Source organism: Paecilomyces variotii (assembly GCF_004022145.1).
Source record: "Paecilomyces variotii strain CBS 101075 chromosome Unknown C8Q69scaffold_1, whole genome shotgun sequence".
NCBI lineage: Eukaryota > Fungi > Ascomycota > Eurotiomycetes > Eurotiales > Thermoascaceae > Paecilomyces > Paecilomyces variotii.
In genome coordinates, this window is record NW_021167140.1 from 395,835 (window position 1) to 420,010 (window position 24,176).

Sequence of the window (24,176 nt, forward strand, 5' to 3'; positions counted from 1 at the left end):
ATCCGAACACAGTAGGTAGGTGTTCTAGTCTAGAAACAAGATGATCAAGAACTACAGTAGCTAACGAGTTATCTCTTTTACCCTAAGGCACATTGATGACCTGGCAGACACCTGTAGATGCCGTACAGACGCGCAATCCTCTCAGAGCTCTCCGTGGACTGACACACGTCTACCACGCTACCACTGTCCGACGCTTTAATGTCCAGTCTGGTATTCTAATCAGAAGCCATTGGATGGCAGAAGAAGACTAGAGAAAACTAGAAACATGTTCGAGAGAGAGAAAAAAAAGCTGCCGAGTCTATTTCTCTTGATGGACAGTCCATCAAATGAGTCAGTCAACCCTCCTAGAGAGGGACACCAAGTAATGTGTTCGTGAATGGCTATCTGCATCATATTACAAGAGAACTTTTAGCAGGCTGGAACTGCAGCATTGCCGTCGCCATCTGCGCTCTCCTCCACCTCCTGGTTATATATATCCTTCGGGAGCGTGGAGCAAGTTGAAGTGCTGCCACAATAAAGCAAGTACGGGTCGTACATGGGTATGAGAAATAAAACAGAAACCCGCCTTGAGGCTGTTGAACCTGCACGTCTTGTTGTGAAAACTGAACCAGATCCAAGCGAAATCCTCAACGCAACGACATCACCCTCGCATGGGTGCTTCCCGGCAAGGGGTCCGCACCCGAAAGGCATGGATGTTGTGATCGCAGCCTCCGAATGCAGGCCCTTCCCGCGAATCCGTAATGTCAACAAGCCGTAGAAAACCGTAGGGACCGCTGATCCGGAAGCTGGTCGCTGAAGCAATCACATACGCTCTTTTTTTGTCATTCTTTTTTTCTTTGGGAAAGCACTTCTGCGCAGGGCCTGTCGTTAGTGGAAGACGGTGTCAGGGAACTTTTACCTCGTCAAGCGTGCATCTGAACAGTTTTTTTGCGCGGGCGCGGTCCATCATACAATGTCCCACGCTTCCTCGGCGGCGTGGGTGAACTTGCTGCATGCAACACTAGCACTCAAACTGTAGTTGCTGATACTGATCGTGTCATCCTTGAAGCTGTCTGCGAAATCATCACGACCCTTGGCCATGGCTCCGACGAACACGCAGATGCTCTCCTTCGGGCCGAGGGACTCGACATAATCCCGGACACGCACCACAGGAGCGTCGAAACTCAGCGTGACCTTGCGACAGTTGGGCGGTAGGTGATCAGTGATCGGGTTCTTGATCACTTTCAGCAGCTTTTCTTGTGAGTTTGTGGAGCGAATAGAAAGTCGGTGCAGCAGCTGGACCATGAGACCAGCGAATCGCTTGAAGGTTCGAGGAATGCGAACGGTGGGGCTAACTTCGATGAGAACGCCCTTTGCGGTATGGATGTAGATCTGGAGTTTTCCAGCCTTGTTGATGGGTGAGTCGAGAAGTGTAAGGAGACACTGTAGACATCCAATGATAAGTAATCCAGACTAGTACACACGACCATCTCAGCTACGGGGAGATCAGACCTGGTGGGTGATATCTGGTCGAGCGTCACTGATATCTCTGTTCATCTTCCGCATGATACCGATGTGCTCGTCGCTGTTAAGAAGCGAATACTTCTCCTCCCGGCCGCTACCACTGCGGCCGCCATGAGAGGAGCGGTAAGTCTCCAAGCTGGCATTTGACAAGACCACAATGAGACGCTTGGTGTCCTTGTCATTGGCTGCTATCGGAACATGCTGTTCAGCGACGAGCTGCGGTAGCTCTGGAGGAGGGCACGACTGGGTCCCTAGAAAGAGACTGTCAGTCAAACTGGACATGGAAGTATCGAGTGCCGGGTAGATAATGAATCAAGCTTGGAGTCAAGACGGAGAACTGCTTAAGTTGTTGAGGTCTGAGGGGCCAAAAAGTTCTTTGTGTAGAAAGTGAGGCTAACACTCCCTCCACGTGCTTAGTCCACGCGGGGAATACGGATTAGACTTACTCGGTCTCTTCCTCTTTCCTGCACCTTGAGGGTCGTTGGCCATGATGTGTGAGTACTGAAACAATTGTTCCCCGAAATTCAAGTGAAAGAGAGTGACAAGATCTCCCAGAATCCCAATGTGGGTTTTCTAAGAGAAAAAGACGGCTGATTTCAATCCTTTCCGCAGCCACTAATATGAGAGAACGAGAGGGATAGATAGAAAGAGGCCAATCCCGTGGAGATGAGATGGATCAGGGCCGCAAAGGAGGATAAAGAGGGGAGGAATATTTTCTGACTGTTCGAACTCGAGAGGCAGTTTGCTGAGGTGGGATAAGATGGGGCGGGAAAAGTGTTCGTGTTGGTTGGGGCGGGATTTTTTTTTCTAGGTAGCGAGGATGTTCTAGCCTACCTGGGTATCCGCAGCATGCTCTTCTTGCGGGCCTCGGGTTCCAGAGCATCACAAGAAGCTGTAGACAAACATCCTATGGCCTGAACAAATTGCTAGTACTGGATCTTGCTTGATGGCGATGATACTGCCCAGCGAGTCATTTGTGTGACCCTGAAGGATCGACGTTACACCCAATTTATCGGGACTCCGTCACCAGTATGGGGGGTGTTTAGGATGGTCTTCCTGGCGCTATCCTGGGGTTCGGGGATTATTAGAGCGCAGTGGTTTTGTACATACATAGATCCTGGATATCGTTTTAAGGCGTCTTCTACTTCGTAGGCCAGGCATGCTTTCTATTTGATGCTTCATAAAGGGTAGGTGAGGGTCGTGTGTCGAGAGGTTAAACCGCTAAGGAGTCCTTATATATATATTTATTTTCCGATCTACCATAGAGAGCCCAAGAACCACAAACATTCTTGACAACGGCTCCATTCCTGTCAGCAATTACATACATCCTCAGGATTCTTCGGATAGTCACGCCTGCTCATTCTATCATACACTCCCTGGGACCGGATATAACTACGGAGTAACTATTCCGTAGTACGTACGACAGTAAACATACAGTCATTATTCTCCAAGGCCTCCGTTGTTCAGCTAGCACGAGCCTCGTATAATATTCTCCTCAGCGGGCAAAGTCTTCAATAGTTTACCGTTGAGACCCAGTTTCCAACACTCTTCTAGGCAGCCTTAAACCCCCCACTGACAGGGTCTCATACCTGCAGAACCCAGAAAAATGCCCACTACGAGCTGTTCTGACACAAGGCTGGGTCCTAAATTCCCAATAGCTAGCAAACAGGGGCCATGGCAGGCAGCGAACAGTGTCAAGACTCAAGACTCAGGAGTCAGGAGTAGATACTAGAAATTAGCTCCCGTGGTGGTATCTAGACCCGGTGTCTTGTAACGTTGGTGTGTCGTAGGCATCCTCATGCAAATGGGCAAACTGTCATGTGCTAGGCTGTAGGTACGAATCGACGCCGCAAGAAAGAACTCGTATAAACTTGTGTTACACACAGAGCATAACAATAATGCACGCCACACAGTTTTCCAATCCCCCTCGCTGTTGATTTCCCCCAAGACAGGCAGCTTGCGTTGAAATGATACCTAGTCATCCACGGGGGAATGATGTTCTTGAAGCCGGATGGCGCTCCACCCAGTGACATGGCTCAGCTGGGGGTCTCGGAAACGAAGCCATTAACGCCATCATCAAGGGGAATATGAACACGACGATGGCTTAACCGTTAGGCAGATCTTAACCGCCCAGCCAAAGGGGACAGGACAGCCTTGATCTGGCATGTCTCCAGATGGTCGATGCAGACGCAACGGCGGCCATTCAGATCGATGATCGCCACTCCGGTTCAGCCAACCTAGCCAAGGCGTCCAATGCGCCTCCGTATTGTCAGTCCCACGTCGAGGCCGGCCAACAGGGAGTGCCAACAGTTGCGTCAAGTTTCGACACTGAACGGACATCTACTGTGATGATCAAGGAGTACGAGTAACTACTTAGAGTCTTGGGGGCGCCCATGGCCAGTCTGGTACTGCAAGTATCCAACTTGGATGAGAGAACATACGAGAAGACCACTGACTGCCTAGGACTACTACTACTATTTCCTGCTCTGTGTTAGTTATCCCACCAGTTGGTTATCATCACCTACGCTCAACAACTTTGGTGAGCTATCCTCGCCAAGTCATCCACCGTACACTACAGTACCATATTATTGCGAACCGTTCGATTGTCACCTGAAGTTCACACCACACAAACCCTCCGACGGGACCAGGAGAGATCGAAGACACGAGAGGAATAATAATCGACTAACAAATACCTGCTACACGGAAGTGGGCGGTTGGTGATGGTTAGAGCAATATGACCGAATAAGGACTAGGGCCTCCGGCGCGTTCCCGTCGCTGATCAGCTTATCCAGTGAATCCGCCCGTGTCTCGAAAGTAAACATTCCTTTCTCTCTACCAGAACATCCGCATCCTCCCCTGCTCCATGCTGACCCTGATGTCCAGTCAATTCTAAGGAGATGCCTTGGACGGTGACAAACTCATTTAAACGGTATGGTTTCGGGCCTCAACGGTGACCTCTTCGCGGGAACGCGTGCTGACCTACTCTAGCGGCCTCATGAAAACTTACGGAAGACCCATACGGCGCGTCTTTGACGATGACTTGCGCCCGGCCGCAAAAAAGAGACGGGTAACCTCTGGAGACGACTCGGATGAAGCAGAACACAACCTGCAATATGCCATCCGGGAATCCTCCGCCGCTATCATGTCCAGTCCGTCTCGTCGCAATTCAGTCATCTTCTCGGAAGAGACGCCGGACGATGATCTGTCAACGCCACCATCGTCCCCGCCACCCCAACTCACCCCTCCGCCAGTCAACATACGAAAGCCGACCTTTGCGTTTCTGAAGCGCAAGCGATCGCAAATCAAGGAGAGTGGCAACTCGTCTCCGTTGACGGAGGTCAACTCGAATAGTGTGCGGTCCTCCGTGGATCCGCCTCGGAAGAAGCCGCGCCAGCAGCCTTCCGTCTTGAAGCAGATGCAGCTAGATCTGGGGACGGAGGTTCGTCGGACGTGTTCCTCTTGCGGGATGGAGTATATCCCATCCAATGGCGAAGATGCCGCCTTGCACAAGAAGTACCATGACATGAATGCCACCGGAGTCGACCTGGGTAAAGCATTTGTCAAGGCCAACGCATCTCGTTGGGTGTATGAGGCGGCGCGATTTGATGAAGGATACGTGGTGATCGTGGACCGGAAGAGTTCACCCGCCGCGAAGAACCAGGCCAAGAAAGTGCTGGAAGTTGTCAGCAAGGAGCTGTCTTCTCCCGAGATCGAAGAGTCCGTTCTCTGGAGTCAGACGCGACCTCCAAAGGAGCACGAGAAAAATGGAGCTAAAGAAGAGATGGACCGATACCGCGTCTTTCTGCATATGAAGGACAGTAGATGCGTTGGCATGTGTCTTACAGAACGCATCTGGGAGTCGCGACCGGTGAAGGGTGTACGCGGGGATGCTTCAGGCAGTAACCAGACGAATAGTTCCTCAGTTACTGTTGGAGAGGAGCGTCATCCAGCCATTGTGGGCATCTCGCGCATCTGGACATCGGGCTCTTCCCGACGAAAGGGAATCGCCATGGATCTTCTGGATTGTGTGGTGAGCAACTTCATTTATGGGTTGGATATACCCAAGGACCAAATTGCCTTCAGCCAGCCAACAGAGAGCGGATGCAGACTCGCCGAAGCTTTCTTCGGGCCCGGAGAGCAGTGGTACGTGTACAATGAAAGCTGAGAAGAACAGCGAGAGATGTCTCTTCACTGCGAAAACAAAAAACTAAACAGGCCGGTGATGGCCCGAGACTTTCATTTATGGTATAAACGGATAGCGATGGGTGGGCTGATTGTTTTCTCAAGCGACAAAGGAGGGGGGAAAAAGGGAGTTACCCTCGAAGGATTACTATTGTTTTCAGCGGTTTACATTCAATCGGGAAGCTTGATCTAGATATTGCCTGTAATCTCTGCTGCCATCTTTTTCTTTTTCTTTTCTTCTTTTCTTTAGTGTATAAGCTAGCTACATCATTAACTATAGTTGACTTTGAATGATAGGAGTGACCACGACGCAGGTCGCAAATTATGGAGAATTCAAGAAGAAAAGGGCTGCATCCAACCCATTTCCGTGGAACAATATCACAGCTGAATAGATCGGGGCGATGCCATTGATGGGGTAAACCCAACCGGCAGTTTTCTTGGGTCTTGGGAACCTTATTTAACGTGCTCGGGAAGCGGTGCATGACAGCAGCGATGCTCGAAGCTTACCTCTTCGCTCGGCGGCGTTGATTCTCTCTCTTCTTTTTTCCTTACATCCCCGCCCAGTTATCGCCTGTTCCCATGCTTGACCCAGCGCATCTTCTCTACGATGTCTGGATCAAATCCTTTCCGCCGTAGGGAACGAGAGAGTGGGGTTTCCCCGCCGCATCCGAAGAGCGGTGCGATAACACACACGACAGCCATAGCTCCAGTTGCTCGCGCAGAGGGTATGTATATTCATCTGTCTGGTTGAGATCATAGACCCTTCTCCGGAGGGATGAGATATTGACTGTCCCTCGTAGATTTCACAGACCATACAGCACTGCGTTCAAAAATTGTGCGCATCGCTTCTCCTCCCGTGCCTGCTTCTACGACATCACCAGCCAATGCACCATTTCCTGATCATTCAGGCCTTCATCACCGCTCATATACGAGACAATATGATGATTCCACCTCTGATTCCCAAGAAGACCGAGCCTCGACCGATCCGTTCGAGGCAGACCAACTTACCACTGACGATGACGATCCAGAGCAACAGTCCCGGCACAACGCCAGATGGGATCCTACCATGACTGATTCCTCTGATGACGACTATGGCGGATCTGCGCGGTCATCACATCATGAAACTTTGCAGCCTCTGGGGCGACAACGTCCTGTTTCTGAGAGTCCGGTAATTCCGCGAGAGACAACGCCAGGACCAGGCAGCAATGGAAGCAAAAGGGCTACTATGGATGTAGATGCTTTCACCAGACTTCTTCTGACGGGAGATGCTGGGACAGAGCGGACATCGTCGATGAAGGACAGCCCAAACGCTTCGAATAGGCCAAGAACTGCTCCCGATATTTCGAATGAGAGTCGCAGCAGCGCAGATGCTGTATCTATATCTCGACAGTCCGCCTCCGAGTATTGCCCGTCCGTTGGCGCCGATACACCACGAACGTCGCACGAAATGTCATCTGCGGAAGCTGAGGCTGGGTACAAAGTGCAAATCAACCGCCAAGGGTCTGAGAGGAAGCAGAAACCTCCTCCCCCTAAGGCACGTCATGGAAAGTTGATCAAATCGGACGGCAATCAGCAACCAACCCCGCAGCCTACCACATCTCATTTTCAACCAAACACGCCTAGTTCATATATATCACAGCCACAGAGTATAAATACCTCTTCTCCCGGTACCAGCAAAACTGTTACCTCTCCTTCAGCAACGGACTACTTTACAACCACATTCGGAGACCAAACATCCCGTCCGGGAGACTCCCCCGACCGCAAACCATCGCAGTCCAAGAGACCGCCAACACCACCGCTTGCTAGACGGCGGAGTCAGATGAAGCATGTCAAATCAAGTGCTTCAGTGAGCAAACCAAGTCAGATCATAATTGCAGAGGCGTCCGTCGAGTCGAAATACCCTACTACACCAAGTCCTGGCATCAAGAACCCGCCCCCTCCTCCATCCCGACGTCACGGCAGGGCGATCAGTGCACAGCTATCCGACGGTTCTTCCCCTCCTGCATTTCCATTTCCTCAGAGAACGTCCTCGACGTCGAGCGGTCCGCCTGGTGGGGAGGAGAGTGAGAGGGGAGCATCTCCTGCATCGTCCAGGACGCCCTCCATCAGATCCGCAAGGCGCGTATCACAACCACTTGGTTCGTCTCCGTCGAATATGCCGCCTCCTCCCCCGCCCCCGAGGAGGGCACGAAGTCCTAGTCGCGGCAGTACTGATAGCTCTCGTCCTCGGTCTTTTCATCTGGAGAAAGAGAATGAACCCACAGTGCCCGTGGCGGAGCCATCGAATGCTGACAGCATCCTGGCTGATCTTACGCGGTTACAACAAGAAGTGGATGCTCTTCGGGGACAATATGAGAGCCGCAAGCCCAGTCACTGACAATAGGAACACCTTCCGCACGAGTTATGGAATGTAGTTATGGGCTTTGCCCTTTTTTACATTCTCAGCTGACCTCCTACCAATTCCATACATACATATGCGGCTTGACTGGAACCACCCAAACCATCCATTTCACGGGCTCTGATGGGTACGGATAACTTCTCACGTGAACATGTTCTCGATTCCACAGCGTGGTAGAAACATTATAAGATACCTGTGTTTACGGTCGCGATGTCCAGTCTCACTGACTATATATTGTACTTTGTACTGTACACAACGACGGTAGTTTCTGCACGTAGAATAAAATACAGGATTGCCTGACTGATTCTTGCCTTGAGTATGCGTTGTCTGCAAGGGGGTTAAAGAATCATAAGTTAATAGCGATTAACCATAAGCAACGGTAGCAATGATATATGATATGGTACTGCAGAGTGCGGATCGACGGTGCATCCCGCGATCCTCCCAGCTCCGCCGTACCGCCCATGACGTCTTCAGACCGCCCCCTATCGCTTTATAGCATCGCAGAGCAAGTGAACCAACCCCCCCATCCCGCTGCCTCGCCTCACTTGCGCGGAGAAGCTCCATCCTCTTATTATTCTTATTATTTAGACACCAACAAGCTCCAGACTATTATAGGGCAACCATAAAAAAGGGCAGCATCCTGGGGCGTAATCCAATCGCTTCTCTTTCCCTTGTCCCGCTTCAATCTCCATATGTTCTACTTAATCCTCCAGTACTCACATACAATTTACTACTAGCTTTGGATCTTGCGGAAATTTAGCCGCGCGTTGCACATCGATTCACCCAGGCGCTTCTTTTCTTCCAGATTCACCAATACACTTGCAGAAAAAAAAAAAAAAAAAAAACAGCAGATCTAGCCTGGTTAACGCTGATTGTCTGGTGACCAGTGGATCATTCACTTCTCTTCAAACGGGGCCGGGACGCCGAAAACTCCCTCCGGACTCGCTTTCTGAGCAACGAGCGCCAGCTCTTCTCTTTTGATAACTGTCCATCTCGTTGAAGAGATTTTCTCATTTCACAGCTACTAAACCCCAGGACTAATACGCGAACGATGTCGACTCCCACTCTCATCAACCTTCCTCCCCCGCCATCCGATCCGGTCACGCCGTCGGAAATGGGACCGTAAGAGATCCTTGTTCCTTGCTTACATTGGAGAGAATCGGGGAACAGGCTGCTGACGGTGTCTGGGCATTATAGGGGCACTCCAAATTCAGGTACCACGTCACTGTCGGCGCTGTCAACCACCGCCATAAAAGATGGCCATCAGGGCCAGATCCATCCGCACAGTCACCACGCTCATCATTCATCGTCTGCGTCTGGAACATCGACCACCACTCTAGATGCGGAACGCGCTGATCGCATCTCCCGACTGGCTGGGCTGGAGCGCGTGGCTGCTGCTCGCGCTGGCGCTGTTCAGGGCAGCGGCATGAATGTCAACACGCCGTTCCCTGCGCACCTTCAAGGGTACTTTGACAACTATCCTCACATCAAGGAGAGAAGCACTGTCGGTAGTGCCAGCGCAACGGGCAGTGTGGGCGGACGTACAACCTGGGCCAGCGGTAGCGATGCGTTTGACCCGGACAAGATGAGCGAGGACCCCGATGATGGCGTCTCAAGCGTCGGTGGTATGAGTGATGAATGCAATGCCAGCCTGGTCGGCTTTGGAGAAGGCGCAAGCAGCACTATTAGTGGACCTGTCTCGAACGCTGCCCTGAGCAGGATGTCCTCTGGCGGACGGCCCAATTCGCTGGGCAGTCCAACGGCCGCCCGGTCCAGCTTGATGGCTTCTTATTTGCACGGCAGCGCCAGTCCCTTGAGCGGCGTGGTCCCTTCGTCTCCATCCGTCACCGGATCCAACACGCCGGAGGCCTCTGCGGACGCGCGCATGGTCGACGGGATGACTTACGATCCGGACGTAGTTGACACGACCGTTCGCACTCCGCAACTGGTGTCTCCTCACAGCAGAACCACCAGTGCTGCGGGCTCAGATCTGTCGGGCCAGGGCCCTCAGCGGCCACGGGCGGCATGGGATAGCGGGAGGTAGAGAGCCAGTGCCGTCTTGACGCAGGCCGTTAAGGATCTTGTCCGCTTGGGAGAGATAAGGTTGAGATGACTTCAATAATGGGCTGGACCACATGCTGCTATTTTATTTTATGGATCAGTGGGGGCACAATCATCCAGGCTGATAATTCAAGCTCCTCCCTTCTTTTAGTGATGATACCTGATTGAGTTCCCTTTTTTCTTCTCTTCTAGATGTCGCATTTGTATGTACGGATCCTGTGAGGTCCTTCTGTCCACATTTTTTATTGTTTTTTATGAGGATTAGGTGACTGCTCTTGTGATCGGAGTAACTGTAGCTCGAGCGAATTCCATATGGATCTTCATGTTATTAGAAAAGTGGCACATTGACCATGCTAATCAATCAGTCAATAAATAATGTATCGTGACAGGTAATTCAATGAATTAATTAAAACAAATCACCCTGGAAGAACAAGCTCTCTACATGACATCATCCGCCGTCCTCCTAGTATGTTCTGGGTGGCACTGGAAACCAACTCCCGGAGACGAGACTGGATGAGGATGAAGCTCTGGGCCAGAGTCGAATAGGATAACAAGGGCAGAGGTCGAGAACAAGAGAGCTTCGTTCGTAACTAGTTAAGTAACCTGTCCAAAGCGCCGTGTTTCGCCCCGGAGCGCCCAGCGTCCGGTGCTTCTCCAACGCTCCGCAACCACCGAAATTTTCCTCTTCCCGCCTGCCCGCCTCCTCCCACCCCCCCCAAACCCGCGCCTCTTATCCCGCCCTTTACTCACTCTTCCGCCTTCTTGTCCTCTCTCTCCCCCCTCCCATCCCAGTTCTCGTACAGTTCTTCCCGTCCACTTTTCATCGCTGGCATTGACTTGTCAAGCACGGGAGATCGCAGGACTGCCCGAACAAGGACCCGATCAAATCAAGCAAAGAGCCTCTCTTCGACAGCAGCTGACTCCCTCGCCTCCCTTTGTGTGTACGCGCTTCGCGACCAGACCAAACAAAGCAGGATAGAGAACAACTTCTCTCTCTCTGCGCCTTGGAAAAGAAACGAAAAAAAGAAACATAAGCGATTTCTGCTCGGTCCCGAGACGACGACAGATCACGCGTGCGAAAGCAAAACAATCTAATCTTGTTTCTCTTCACACGCGATCTCTTACCGCCCTTTTTTTCCCCGTCACTCCCACAAGGTGCGGCGAACTGTGTCACCTTAGCGTTTAAATCGTTCGGAGATCTCGTGTCACTTGCTGTGGCTTTCGATAGTCATGGCCGCTCCAACGCAGTTTGCCTGTATGTGTTCTTGCCTATAACATTCGCCTCCGGTGGCCTTGGAGAGAGAGCGATAGCTTCTCTCTCGTGGGGCGACCCGACTGGCGTTTCGTCTGTGATCGCTGATACTGACTTGTCACATATAGTCCGTACGCTGAAGGGAATTGGAATTGTCGACGCTGCTCCTGTCTACGAGCCTTTGCCAGGGTTTACGAGGTAGGTCCATTTTGGTCGTTTGTCATGACAGTTCCAGGATTATGCTAATATGGCTTTTCTAGACCTGAGGGGAACCTCCGCTGCTGCTCTTATTCACCATGCGGTCGATACTTCGCCTGGGCGTCCCCGGAACGGTATGTTGATACTCCCCGTCTCTGTATGTGGATGTAGATACTGACGTTAGTCGCAGAGTCACTATCGTGGATCCATCCGTCGGCCACGTCATCACGACTCTTCCTGCAGAAAACGTATACGAGCTGGGCTTTTCGCCTCTTGGGACATACGCCATCACCTGGCAGCGTCCCGGCAAGGACGAGAATGGTGACGCTGTCAAGAACCTCAAGGTGTGGCGCGTCATTGAAGGATCTCCGGAGAGTGACGAGCATGCGATCGTGGGTCGCTTTGTCCAGAAGTCGCAGACGGGCTGGAATCTGCAGTACACGGCTGATGAGAAGTTTTGCGCCCGTGTCGTCACCAACGAGATCCAGTTCTTCCAGAGCAACGATCTTTCGAATGTGTGGAATAAGTTGCGGGTGGAGGGTGTAGTGGATTTCGCATTGTCGCCTGGAAAGAGCCACTCGATTGCTGTGTTTGTGCCTGAACGCAAGGTACGCGATGCTTCTCCTATCTATGGCTGAGGGTGTAGAGTTGAGCGTATAACTGACGTGCTCGTTATAGGGTCAACCCGCTGCGGTTAAGGTGTTCAGTGTCCCTCAGTTCGGTGCTCCCGTGTCCCAGAAGAACTTCTTCAAGGGCGACAAGGTGCAGCTGAAGTGGAACAACTCAGGTACAACTTTGATTGTTCTTGCGCAGACCGAGGTCGACAAGACCGGCAAGAGTTACTACGGCGAAACTACTCTCTATCTGCTTAGTGCCACTGGCGCCTTTGACTCGAGGGTCGATCTTGGTAAGAAGCTTCTTATTCTTCTTTCTTCCGGTATGAGGACCCAGAAACTGACTGGTTATCAGACAAGGAAGGCCCTATTCACGATGTCGCCTGGTCCCCCAACTCGAAAGAGTTTGGTGTGGTCTATGGTTACATGCCTGCGAAGACGACGATTTTCAACTTCCGTGGAAAGCCTGTCCAGAACTTCCCTCTCGCCCCTCGAAACACCATCCTGTTTTCTCCTCATGGCCGCTTTGTCCTCGTTGCCGGTTTTGGTAACTTGGCTGGACAGACGGATATCTATGACGTGGAGAAGGATTACCGAAAGGTCGCGACTATTGAGGCCTCGAACGCCAGTGTGTGCGAATGGTCTCCCGATGGAAAGTACATCCTTACGGCCACTACCAGCCCACGTCTGAGAGTCGACAACGGAGTACGGATCTGGCACGTCGGTGGTGGTTTGATGTACAATGAGGACATGAATGAGCTTTACGAGGTCTGCTGGAGGCCGCAGTCTACCATCCAGCACCCGCTGGTTGGTGATCCTCTCAACCCCGTTCCTACGCCTCACGCATCTGCTTTGGCATACCTCAGCACCAGAAAGGCTCCCACCAAGCCTGCTGGTGCCTATCGTCCTCCGGGAGCCCGTGGCCAGGGTACTCCTCTGGCATTCAAGAGAGAGGACGAGGGTGGAGCTGCCTACGTGCGAGACGGTGCGCCCACCTTTGGTGGTGTTGGCGCCAATGGGTTTGGCAAGCCTCGCAGACGGGAGGTGCCCGGCGCTGAGCCGGTCGAGTTCCTGCCGCCCGGAGCCGCTCCAGGCGGTGGTGTGACTCTGCCCCCCGGTGCTGAGGAGAAGCCTCTTTCGAAGACTGCTGCTAAGAACAAGAAGAAGCGCGAAGCCAAGAAGTTGAAGGAGGAGGCCGAAGGCGCGACGGAGCAGCTCGCGCCACCCAATGGCCAGCATGCGTCCGTCAGTCCTGATCGCCGGAGCCACTCACGTAGCCGTTCCAATGCTAAAGGTCGTGACCGCAAGAACAGCACTGTTAACGGTGCGCCAACAGGACCGTCTAAGCAGAATGCTAAGGCTAACGGTGCTGCAGCGCCTGCTCCTGCTCCTCCGGCGGAGGCAGAATCTCCCACGACGCCAGGGGGCGGCAATGGCACTCCCCAGGAGAAGAAGATTCGCGGTCTTCTGAAGAAGATCCGCGCTATCGACGATCTGAAGATGCGTCTGGCTGGGGGCGAGAAGCTCGAGGATACTCAGATGAAGAAGATCCGCACAGAGGATTCAGTCCGCAAGGAGCTGGAATCGCTTGGATACAACGGTTGAGCTGCATCAGTTGCAGTGTCCACAAGTCGAGCTGGAGTGTATATGGGCACAATATGTTGGGAGTCTTAAGCTAGCGCGTGGTTTGTTTGCTTGCAAGAGTTGCATTTCGTCCTCTCTTCTGGGGAGAATTATTCTTTCTGGAGAGATAAAGGAGCATGCATCTATGTCGAGCTTTGGACCCGAAGACGTTTTGTTCGGGATCGTGTGGATTCGCATTTCCGCAGACCCTACCCTACTTGCATCTTGAGACATGATGGCAGACATCCATTGGAGTCTGTATAGAATATGTGGTGGATAGTTACATAACTCTCAAATTAAACATATCAAGAAAGAAATGCTAAATATTGATTGAAAATTGAAACAACTCACCTTGCTTGTGACTAAGTGTGTATTTTACATTGTAGGAGAGAATAACCCAGGAAAATCGAATGCCGTTGGCATTATTATCCAGTAAAGAAAACTGATTTAGATCCATGCATAACTTAGTTTCACAACTACAATCAATCTACGTCCTACGAATGAAATGTCCCATTCCCATATGTATATATATATGAAGACAACCTCCCCTGATTTGAAATCAGTCCTCTCTACAAGTCGAATAATACTTCCCTGTTCCTGTCCCCATTCATGACCGATGTGGAGGTGGTATGTTATCTGTGACATAAGACTAATTGAACCAGTGAATGAGTGAATGATGGGTAACCCGTCCACTATATTCAATCTTTATCTTATGTCACGAATACGATAACAGATCGGTCATGAAAGGAGGGCGGAGAGATAGAGAAATCGACAGGTCAAAGAGGAGCCGTAACTGGTTAGAGTCACGTTGGGTGGTGGGAAGTTGTCTTTTTTTTTTTGTAGGGAATGGGTTTGATTTGATGTATCGCGTCGAATACAGAGCTTATTCCTTCCTTTGGGGGGAAGGAATTTCAAGGCACGGTCCTCGCCTTGCGCTCCACCTTGCGTCGCGAAAATGAGAAAGTGATGAGTTATTTCCCTTGGGTGATAGGGGTTCGGGGGATGTTTTGCTAGATGGGAGGAATATATGTATATGTGTGCTTTCTGTAGCTATCAGATGAAAAAACAGGGTGTAAGATTAAATATGGGTATTCGTATTTCATTGAAAAGGCTTTTTTTGGAGGAAAGAAAAGCCTCGACAACCGTGACAGGAGGGGAAATGTTGGGAGAACAGACTTTCTCTCTCAGGTAAACAGGCGTGCTCTCTTCAGAGGACTGCCCCTGTTCGCCATACCCGTCAGGATACGATCCATGCCCTCCACGCCAAGCTCGCCCTTGTCGAGCATAAGCCTGTCAGCTTCGATAGAAGACCTCGAGTCTGCATGGGAGTGTTTCGGCTCCAGCTTGCCGTTCGGCTCCTTCAGTTCCTGTGCGACTATGATAATCTGATGCTCTGCTGCCATCAGGATGTCGAATTCCCTTCGTCCTGTTTCTCGTGCGCTGTGAGATGTGGGGAGGTGATCCACGGAGTTCAACTTCTCACCCAAAAGGTTCACACCGCTCACAGGAGTCATCTTGCAACGCTCCAAAGAGTCGAACGTCCCAGTGGTCTTCACGTGATTCCGCCACAAAGCCAACAGGTTGGGAATGATAGCGCTGTTATTGCCGTGCTGGATGAGGATCGATTCGTCGGGAGCAGTGTCCCTTGAGGGGCTCGTCTGGATAACGGATATTCCACCGTACAGAGAAGGCTGCGAGGGACTCGAGGACCCTTTGAACAACGTATCTTCCCGAAGTCTCTTCGTGGAAGGCGTCATAGGCGCAAACTTGCTTCGTTGCTCGGAGACTGAACGACTAGCAGGGGATTTATTCCCTTCTGGTGTAGCGACGACTCGGCCACTCACAGCGAAAAGTGTGAGTGAGCCGCCTGTCACTCCCTGCACGCTGGATTGATAGCGCAGAGGGCCTTGCTGACTACCTGGACCAGCTCCTTCGATATCCCATACACCCCATTCCCCGTTGGCTAAAAGTACCATGACGGCTCTTCCACGAAGAACCCATTGCGCATCGAGGATGGTCTTTCGAGAAGTAAAGCCCGTGGATGACGGCTCAAAACCAGGGTACAGGGTCATTAACCACCTCCCTTCTGGATCTGTGAAGTCCAGATCATCGTTTGAGCCTCGGCGCCCGCCTGGAGATGTTGAGCTTGTGGCAAGATATGAATAGATCTTTACTGAACCGTTGTCTAGCGAGATTAGGAGGTTGGCATGACGCTGTGATGGATAGGGAGAGGGGTTGAAAGAAATGCTTTTAGCAGGCGCCGGCAAGTAGCGTCTCTGGACAGGATGAAGATGGGACTCAGACAGCAAATAATCCTTCTCTGCCTGATTTGACTGTTCAACGACCGGAATTCGATACACTAGGAGTGTACCGGAGGCCTCCGCTGAATGAGTAGCCAACAACAGGTCCCATCTGCCCCCAGATCCTGACGCGGACTCGCGCCTCGAAGAAGTTCTCGGGTTGCTAGAGCTGCTATCACTCTGGCTTTCTCCGTCTTCCTGGCAAGTAAATGTCAGGGCAACCCCACGGGGTATTTCCTGATGAGATGAAAGACCGCTGATAGAAAGTATCTGGAGACCCCATGTCGACGGATCTGTGTTAGATACGTGAGGAGGAACTAGAGGAAGAGTGATGATCCGTGTAGACATATCAGCACATGTGGCGGCTACTACGATCCTCTTCGATAGCACTGGTGGCAAAGGATCCAGCGGCGAGCGCGCACCCTCCGGGAGGCAACGAGGAACCGCTAAACTGAGCACTGCAGACCCCAGAGGGATGTCGACGTGACGGAGAATCTCTTTGAAAGGACGTGAAGGATCGATTTCTGCCTCCGTCTCTTCAAAAGCAACCTTCGCGGATTCGTCCCGCGGGGGTTCAGGTGTCTCTTCCTCGTCTGAGTCGATGATCATGACAGCGTCGTCCTTGGCTGGACCATCAGGCTTCTTGTCTTGCTCCGTGGAAGAAGCATCCTGGACAAGTTTGAAGTGTTTTCCTCCTCTCCATATGATCTTCAAGCCATTTTCGTAGCCGTAAATTATTATGGACGAGCCGTTAGGCGACAGCGTAGGGTAGGCTTTGGCGCTGTAGACACGGTGAGGTAGCTGATAGCTGTAGTGCAGTGGCGATTAGCAAAGCTTCCACGAGGGACACACGAATCCAGAATACAACTCACCTTAGCTGTAGTCGGCCATCTGTTTGCCTTACCAATGGCTTTGCCAAAGGGAGGCCGGGCATCTCGCCGAGAAGAAAAGGTGGCGTATGTATTTGGGTTGATGAAGGGACGAAGGCACGGACAAGATCAGTTGCGCATAGCGCAAAAGAAGCAGCACGATCTGATCCTTAGAGTAGAATGCTTTGCAAATGCCCTAAGCCTTCTCCTCCCAGAGCTACAGCAGCGTAATAGCGACTGAGTTGCAGCAAAAGACCGTCGCAAGCTTGGATGTAGCTCCCTTTCGGTTGGTGTCTGGAAGTGGCCGAAAATCGAGTGGGCGCGCAGCGCGTCACGTATTTACCTTCGGACAAGCACTCGCACCGCTCTTCACAGTCGACAAGGGCATCGGCCACTCTCCAGCCCGCTCAACGTCTTGTGGCCCCAAGGATGAGCATGACCGAACTGATCGCTTCTCCGGCTGGTCCTATTGAAGGCGTTGAACAAACGCCTGTCTGACAATGGCGTCAGTCCGGTCACTGGGCCTCCATGAACCCCCCGCGATTCCATTTCTGGTCGCCGAACACCTACTCCCACCAGAACCGTCTACGAATGATTATGTGTGGCAAACAATACAGGCAGAAGATGGACCGGATGGACCTGTTGACGAGGAGGTTGTTTACACAAAGACCTGCGTGGTCTGGTCTCGCTGCGGTGTCTTGAAGAGGGTCTTTAGGCTGGATGTCGAGAAGGAAGAGATACGCCATGTCCTATTCACACATTTCCCGACAGAGAAGATTGGAACAAATGAACGAAGTTCTCAGGCATCCGGAAAAGGGCTGTTCCAGAGTTCGAGGACCTCATCTTCAGATCGCGAAGCGCATTCCACCACAAAGAGAAAGAAACAGGATATCGAAATCCCGCGGATATCGCTAGACAAGAGAGAGAACAGCCGTGTAAATGGCGATGATAGTAGCGGAAATGAGCTTTCGCGGGCACTTGTCGTCGTGCTGAAGTCTCAAGCGCATATTTTCTTCTTGACTGGCAATAGTCACGTTGTACCTTTGCCTTTCGAAGTCGAGACAGTATTTCCTACTCCGCGGGGCCTTCTATTCCAACGGAAGGGGCCTCAGGGTGGCCCTGTACCGTTTCCAACGGCCCCTCCAAATTCTTTTATGTCGGTCAAGACTACAGAGACGAGACTAAGTGCTCATGAGCTTTCTATGGGTTCTGCCCGTAAGCATGCGCGGCCATCGCAGACCATCTCGACTCCTCGAGCTTCAACATGGAAGCAGAAACCCAAAGAGAACACAAGTCTTCCTAGAGTCTTTTCTCTCATGGATCCTCACGCTGAGATGGGACTGGTCGTGGCCAGCTATTCTCGTTCTGTCTACGGAAGCCACAGAGCAGGCGATTTCCATATGCTGGACTCAGCGGAAGAGATAATATACATGTCTCAAAAAGACGAGCTCTCTCATATCAGCAATGCATCCAATTTCCCACTCATCCTCGTCGTGACTCTTAACTCCAATACTGGAATGTATACACTATGGACTGGCCGATATAGACATGAAGAGACCGATCGACTGCTTCACCAAGGCAAACGAAAATCTGAAGCTACAGGTACTCGTTCTAAGAGGAGGAGTTCTCATTTCGGAATGACTACGGGCACAACAACCCCTGCGGCGCGTCCCTCCGGGGTGAGAGAAAGCTTTGGTAGCATTAACCTCGGACGCAGTATTTCGGGAATGTCCAATCTGCAGGGTCATCCGTCAGAAGGAAGAGGAGATGACATAGATGACTTTGCTACACAACTAGGACAAGAATTTGGAGATATCACTGGTCCCTCGAAGACGTCAAGACGCCTCAGCTCAATGCTTGCGCGAGCAGATCTTGCAACCAACCAGGACAGAGCTACTTTCTCTGACCTTGCTACCGGGAACCAGAGCTACTCTAATAACTTTAGTCTTTCTAGACAGTCTCTAGGAGGATTCAATCCTCGAGAAAGCATTGATTTCAACCCTCGAGCGTCTATACCACATGTTGGAGATTCCGTGCACCACAACGGTGGCCCTCTAGATTTCCGCGTCAATAAACTACTGCAGGAACTTAACAATGGCGGAAGCTTGGACGGCTTTGAAGACATGGACCTGAGGGAATCAAACGCCGGTCTGTCGAAAGAATTGATGCTTAGTAAAATCGAAAGCTTTCCCGGCAATGTTTCCCTATCCTTTGATACTGCTACTGATTCGACCGCATCGACGAAGCCAAAGATATTCACTTTACGCGCGCGCGATGGCGAGGACACACACAACAGGGATTCGGCTTCTGTCGCCGTCTGTATTTCCGATGCTTCCTCGAAATCGCTTACCCTGGTTTCTCTGAAAGCCGAGCGGGCTGTCATCCCAAAGAAGGGGACATTGAGCGGGTCGAAACCAAAAACTGAAACTGGAAATACCCCGTATCAGAACTTCTTTGCTGTTAAAGTAACAGGGATACAACATGGCTCTGACATACTGGGCGCCTGCCGAGTGGTCGATGGACAAGTGTCTCGAATCCTGACCTTGGGAGTGACTGCGGATGGACAGAACCGATTAGCCCTGCAGTCACCATGGAGCGTTCCGATGGAGATTGAATTACCATCCCTGAGCTTGAATCAACCGCGTGATATGTCGCTGTCTAGAGCTGCCCATAAGTCAGCAGAGCCAGGGGCCAAAAAGTCTTTGATCGACCTACCGCTAAAGTTGGTCGGGCTGGATAATCCGTCCACGAGGGGCAGGTTTGATGCAGTAGATTCCCATGGGAGGAGGCATAGGCTTCAAGTACGCATGGAACCGAGGAATGCTCTGGTGAGAAAAGTCATTGCAGTATGCAAGTTCGCTCTGAGAGACTTCGGGAAAGCTGGCGAGGGAATACTTGTCGGATGGTGGCAAGTTTTGAATTGGCTACGGTCTAGGAATGATGCTGGCTACGACCTAGAGTGGACAGCGATGGTGGTCCTTCTGTTTACTATGGCGGTTGATTTCATCGCAAGCAGCGAGACCAAAGCTGAAAAGACTCGGAGAAGGAGAGCACTCCCTCGGTCAAGCAGTGGGAGCTACGTTGACCTTCAAAACTGGGAGGCGATGTTGGATCAGGAGGCTGGCCCATCTGGCTTTGCTCCGTCTTGGATGATGAATCCCTCCTGGAGTTGGATCACACAGGCAGAATCCCTTAACGCATCTGATGATCCTCCTCGCCCCAGACGAACAGCAACGACGGAGCAACGAAGCATTTTCGACAAATCCCCTCGGTTATCTCACAAGAAGAATCCATATGTCACTCAATGTGCTTCTCTGGCCAGAGAATTTCTCCGCAATCCTATCGGTCAATCTGCTTCTGGTGCAGCAGGCTATCTTCCTACTGCATCGTCACAAAGTGAGGCAACACGCCGAACTGCTTTGTGCAGTATCCTGATCTGCTTGCATTTTTTACGAGAAGAGCAGAAGCTTTTTACTTATGAAAGCGAGTCCTCCTATAGAAAGATGGGTATGTTGGCCCCTGTTTTAGCCCAGATTGGCCGGTGGCTAGGCTGGGGTTCTTGGACCTGGAAGCAAGACAGCTACTATGGAAGCGAAATGGCTAGCATAGACTGTTGGTCGTTCGAAGATTCCCAAATCTCAAAACTGAATATTCCACCGGAGCCATTTCCGCCCCCTTCAGTATTCTCTTCCATAGAGAGTATTTGGCGTGAACAACCAGGCTCGTTCCTCACTCTCCTGGAAGTTGTTTCAGAACATGATCGGACGCAAACTGAAGGGAGACTATGGGAAGAAGCTTTCAGTCTTACTCCAAGGACCCTGGCCCTTCGTGGCTATCTCTCCGAAGCTCGCTCTTCACCATCGACATTAGAAAAAGTCGAACTCTTACTCCGCTGGGGTCTAACACGCAATGTGATTGAGACTTTCCCGGATGGTGTCAGCGCTCCACTCTTCGAAGCAATCACTCGTTGCCAAGTGAACCCTCCAGCGTCGTGGACATCTACGCTTCTTGAGCTGATCGATAGAGATGACCTTTACATCTCGATGAATAATAACCGCTCTGTTGTCTCGGTTTCAAGACCCCAACCTGTTCTAGCGCACGATGCAGTGCGCGATTTCCATCACATAGGTTCATCCGCCCTGGATATTGATGCGATAAACTCATTCGAGGCGTCCGCAGAGGCCGATAAATCGTCTATTACTAAGCTCATCTTCAATGAAGACAGACGTTTTGTGGAGGCAGCGAAGCTTCTGAACCAGTCCAAAGCACCCGTGGCCGAATGTTTACCAGAGCCAGAATGGTCTGATTCTGACTTATTAGAGGCGCAGAAGGAGCTTGTGCAACTTGTGACCCTCAGGACCCTTTCCATACCTGCAGGGCGTTCCATGTTCATGTTCAGTAGTCGATCACCCCTTCTGACCGAGAAACTTCCTATCCCTTCTTTCTCGTTGCAATGTGTGATGAAACCTTCAAATGTGACCATTAGTGCCGACAGAGCTTCATTTAGCGAGGAGAAGGTGTGCTGGGCCTTTTTCCATAATGGTGTCTCGACAGGCCTTGCCATCTCAAAGTCTTCCAAGGGCATTGACACGTCATGGATACTTTTCAACAAACCTCAAGAGCTAACAAATAGACACGCCGGATTCTTATTTGCCCTTGGCTTGAATGGGCACCTGAAAACTCTGGCAAAATGGGTCGCATTCAAATATCTGACACCGAAACACACAATGACATCAATTGGTCTTCTTCTCGGTCTTTCCGCGTCCTATCTCGGTACAATGGATACTCTCATCACAAGGCTACTGTCTGTGCATGTCACTAGGATGCTTCCTCCTGGTGCTGCGGAACTGAATCTGTCGCCCCTGACACAAACCGCTGGAATAATGGGCATAGGCCTTCTCTATTGCAATTCTCAGCACAGGAGAATGAGTGAGGTTATGCTGTCAGAACTCGAAAATGTGTCCCGCGAGGAAAGCACAATCTCTCAAGAAGACTTAAGGGACGAAGGTTATCGTCTAGCAGCTGGTTTTGCCCTGGGTTTTATCAATCTCGGTAAGGGTAAAGACCTGAGGGGTCTACGAGATATGAACGTCGTTGAGAGGTTGCTGGCAATCGCCGTTGGTACGAAGAATGTTGATCTTGTTCACATTCTTGACAGAGCTACTGCGGGAGCTACCATTGCTCTCATGATCATTTTCATGAAGACAAATGACAAGGCGCTCGCTCAGAAGATAGATATTCCCGACACAACTACGCAGTTTGATTACGTCCGGCCTGACATATTTCTTCTCCGAACTGTGGCCAGGCATTTAATTATGTGGGATAATATCCGCGCTTCTCATGAATGGCTCCTTGAGAGTCTTCCGCAGATCTACCGGCGACGGAATCGACTCGCGAGTATTCGTCGTCTAAGCAGTGATGATATGCCGTTCTTTAACATCATTGCTGGACTCTGCTTCACGATCGGTTTGCGTTATGCAGGCTCAGCTCTGCCTCAGGCGAGAGATCTTCTGATCTCGTATCTTGACCAATTTATGAGGATATGCAGACTTCCCGCTGTTAACTATGACGGAAAGCTAGCACGAAATTCAGTTCGTAACTGTCAGGATATCGTTGCACTTTCCGTGGCTGCAGTCATGGCTGGAACGGGGGATCTGGCCGTATTCAGGCGACTCCGTTCTCTTCATGGTCTTGTCGACCCTGATACCCCCTACGGAAGCCATATGGCGGCTCATATGGCTATTGGCATGCTGTTCTTAGCCGGAGGAACCTACACCCTGGGAACATCTGATCTTGCAATTGCATCTTTACTGTGTGCCTTCTACCCAATCTTCCCCACAACTGTGCTCGATAACAAATGCCACCTTCAAGCATTCCGTCACATGTGGGTTCTAGCCACAGAATCTCGCTGTCTCGTTCCAAGAGATCTCGACATGGGACGTCCTGTATCAACGCCTATCTCATTGACCATGAAGAGTGGCTTGACGAGAACACTGACCGCCCCATGCCTTCTTCCTGACTTGAAGGAGATCACCGTTATCAAACTACAGAGCCCCAACCACTGGCCTATCGTACTAGATCTCGAACGCAACAGTGGGCTTCGTGAGAAGTTTTACCAAGGTGACCAGTCCGTGTACCTAAGAAGAAGAACATCGTTTAATCTATCCGGGTCCTCCGTCTTCGCTTCCACACTACTGGGCCTCAGCGAAATGCAAGATATTTTACCCTCAACTACAGCAGCAGGTGGCATCAAGGGAGCGATCACACAGGGCACTACCGCTTCGCCTAGTACGAGCATCGTGCGGCCATCATCCAGAGACTTGTGGGATTGGATATTCTCTCTCCCCTCGCTGCGAGAATTGGGCTTGGAGGAACGAGCCCTCGTTATGCATTCTCTCCCATTCCAGTCTCGCTCTCAATACGCCAGAGACGGAAGAACAGTCTCTTCTCCGCCCTGGCTGCGCCCTTCCGCTGTCGACACCAAGCTCACCCTTCAGAACACAGTCAAGAGCATTATCCGAACAGCCTCCGGCACCAGCTGGTCGTCGGATGAAATCAAAGATCGTCTCTGGCAATTACGACTTCTCTTCTCTTGGGTGGATTACTGTGAGCGTCACGAAGGACAAGACAATAACGATGAAGATCCCGCGACTAGAAATGGGCTCTGGCTGCGGAAGGACATTATTGAAGATGCAAGATGGAAGATTTGGGGCGTCCAGTTCAGTGAGGGTGCTGGTAAAGCGGAGTGAGTGAGCGGCATTATTTATTGTCATGGAGAATATATATTCTCCAGGGTATTTTCAGTTCTTCATGAAATTTGAAAAGTTGTACTGTATTTATACCTAATAATTCGGTTACGTGATACGTGTATAGAATTAGATGAAAACGGGGGGTATGATGAAGTAAAATGAAACTTGAGATGATGATTACGGAGTGAAAGTTAAGGTGTGGACGGAATGTTCAGACAGAATTCGGGAATTGGGAGATCAAAAAATACTACGTAAGCAGGAATCAATTACATAGAAGGGGCATGGTAAAAAAAAAATCTCTTCCCATTGCATTCTATTCTCTTAAGTTAGTCTATGTCATTTCTTCTGTTCCATCTAGCCGTTGTTATTCTTTCATTCTTTGTCGGCTATGTGTGCATGTGCGCGGTATTTTAGAGAGTTTTGCACT

At 51.0% G+C, this 24,176-nt stretch overlaps 7 protein-coding genes across 7 annotated transcripts; 5 read left to right on the forward strand and 2 right to left on the reverse strand.

The window, feature by feature from the left end:
- Positions 1–774: 774 nt before the first annotated feature.
- Positions 775–2,085, reverse strand: C8Q69DRAFT_5320 (protein required for 18S rRNA maturation and 40S ribosome biogenesis). The gene is made up of 4 exons (XM_028633757.1): positions 1,950–2,085; positions 1,492–1,754; positions 899–1,422; positions 775–812 (listed from the first exon to the last, which is right to left on the reverse strand). The coding sequence occupies exons 1-3, from the start codon at positions 1,990–1,992 to the stop codon at positions 946–948; spliced, it is 783 nt and encodes a 260-aa protein (XP_028488593.1). The 5' UTR covers positions 1,993–2,085; the 3' UTR covers positions 775–812; positions 899–945.
- A 2,209-nt stretch (positions 2,086–4,294) lies between these two features.
- Positions 4,295–6,015, forward strand: C8Q69DRAFT_449265 (ESCO1/2 acetyl-transferase-domain-containing protein). Its single transcript, XM_028629349.1, has one exon. It carries the CDS (start codon positions 4,499–4,501, stop codon positions 5,666–5,668), a length of 1,170 nt encoding a protein of 389 aa, XP_028488594.1. The 5' UTR covers positions 4,295–4,498; the 3' UTR covers positions 5,669–6,015.
- Positions 6,016–6,181: 166 nt separating this feature from the next.
- On the forward strand, positions 6,182–8,410 carry C8Q69DRAFT_449266 (hypothetical protein). The gene is made up of 2 exons (XM_028629350.1): positions 6,182–6,410; positions 6,486–8,410. The coding sequence occupies exons 1-2, from the start codon at positions 6,293–6,295 to the stop codon at positions 8,060–8,062; spliced, it is 1,695 nt and encodes a 564-aa protein (XP_028488595.1). The 5' UTR covers positions 6,182–6,292; the 3' UTR covers positions 8,063–8,410.
- Positions 8,411–9,134: 724 nt separating this feature from the next.
- C8Q69DRAFT_440069 (hypothetical protein) lies at positions 9,135–10,127 on the forward strand (the record flags this gene model as incomplete). The annotated part of the gene is made up of 2 exons (XM_028628617.1): positions 9,135–9,205; positions 9,281–10,127. 2 exons carry the CDS (start codon positions 9,135–9,137, stop codon positions 10,125–10,127), a joined length of 918 nt encoding a protein of 305 aa, XP_028488596.1.
- A 1,247-nt stretch (positions 10,128–11,374) lies between these two features.
- C8Q69DRAFT_396913 (putative eukaryotic translation initiation factor subunit eIF2A) lies at positions 11,375–13,813 on the forward strand (the record flags this gene model as incomplete). The annotated part of the gene is made up of 6 exons (XM_028627764.1): positions 11,375–11,399; positions 11,525–11,594; positions 11,657–11,728; positions 11,785–12,202; positions 12,273–12,501; positions 12,564–13,813. The coding sequence occupies 6 exons, from the start codon at positions 11,375–11,377 to the stop codon at positions 13,811–13,813; spliced, it is 2,064 nt and encodes a 687-aa protein (XP_028488597.1).
- A 1,202-nt stretch (positions 13,814–15,015) lies between these two features.
- C8Q69DRAFT_396353 (hypothetical protein) lies at positions 15,016–17,065 on the reverse strand (the record flags this gene model as incomplete). Its single annotated transcript, XM_028627733.1, has 2 exons — positions 15,016–16,939; positions 17,004–17,065. The coding sequence occupies 2 exons, from the start codon at positions 17,063–17,065 to the stop codon at positions 15,016–15,018; spliced, it is 1,986 nt and encodes a 661-aa protein (XP_028488598.1).
- Positions 17,066–17,270: 205 nt separating this feature from the next.
- Positions 17,271–24,043, forward strand: C8Q69DRAFT_449273 (putative 20S cyclosome subunit). The gene has a single exon (XM_028629351.1). The coding sequence runs from the start codon at positions 17,501–17,503 to the stop codon at positions 23,747–23,749; it is 6,249 nt and encodes a 2,082-aa protein (XP_028488599.1). The 5' UTR covers positions 17,271–17,500; the 3' UTR covers positions 23,750–24,043.
- The last annotated feature ends 133 nt before the right edge of the window (positions 24,044–24,176 follow it).

What these genes read in the sequence shown, in the direction of transcription:
- C8Q69DRAFT_5320 (XM_028633757.1), bottom strand. Translation starts at nt 1,992, where the DNA reads ATGGCCAACGACCCTCAAGGTGCAGGAAAGAGGAAGAGACCGA. An exon ending in AGGAAAGAGGAAGAGACCGA is followed by an intron (nt 1,755 to 1,949) that starts GTAAGTCTAATC and finishes GTCTCTTTCTAG; the next exon opens with GGACCCAGTCGTGCCCTCCT. An exon ending in GACCAGATATCACCCACCAG is followed by an intron (nt 1,423 to 1,491) that starts GTCTGATCTCCC and finishes GGATGTCTACAG; the next exon opens with TGTCTCCTTACACTTCTCGA.
- C8Q69DRAFT_449265 (XM_028629349.1), top strand. Translation starts at nt 4,499, where the DNA reads ATGAAAACTTACGGAAGACCCATACGGCGCGTCTTTGACGATGACTTG.
- C8Q69DRAFT_449266 (XM_028629350.1), top strand. Translation starts at nt 6,293, where the DNA reads ATGTCTGGATCAAATCCTTTCCGCCGTAGGGAACGAGAGAGTGGGGTT. An exon ending in TCCAGTTGCTCGCGCAGAGG is followed by an intron (nt 6,411 to 6,485) that starts GTATGTATATTC and finishes TGTCCCTCGTAG; the next exon opens with ATTTCACAGACCATACAGCA.
- C8Q69DRAFT_449273 (XM_028629351.1), top strand. Translation starts at nt 17,501, where the DNA reads ATGGCGTCAGTCCGGTCACTGGGCCTCCATGAACCCCCCGCGATTCCA.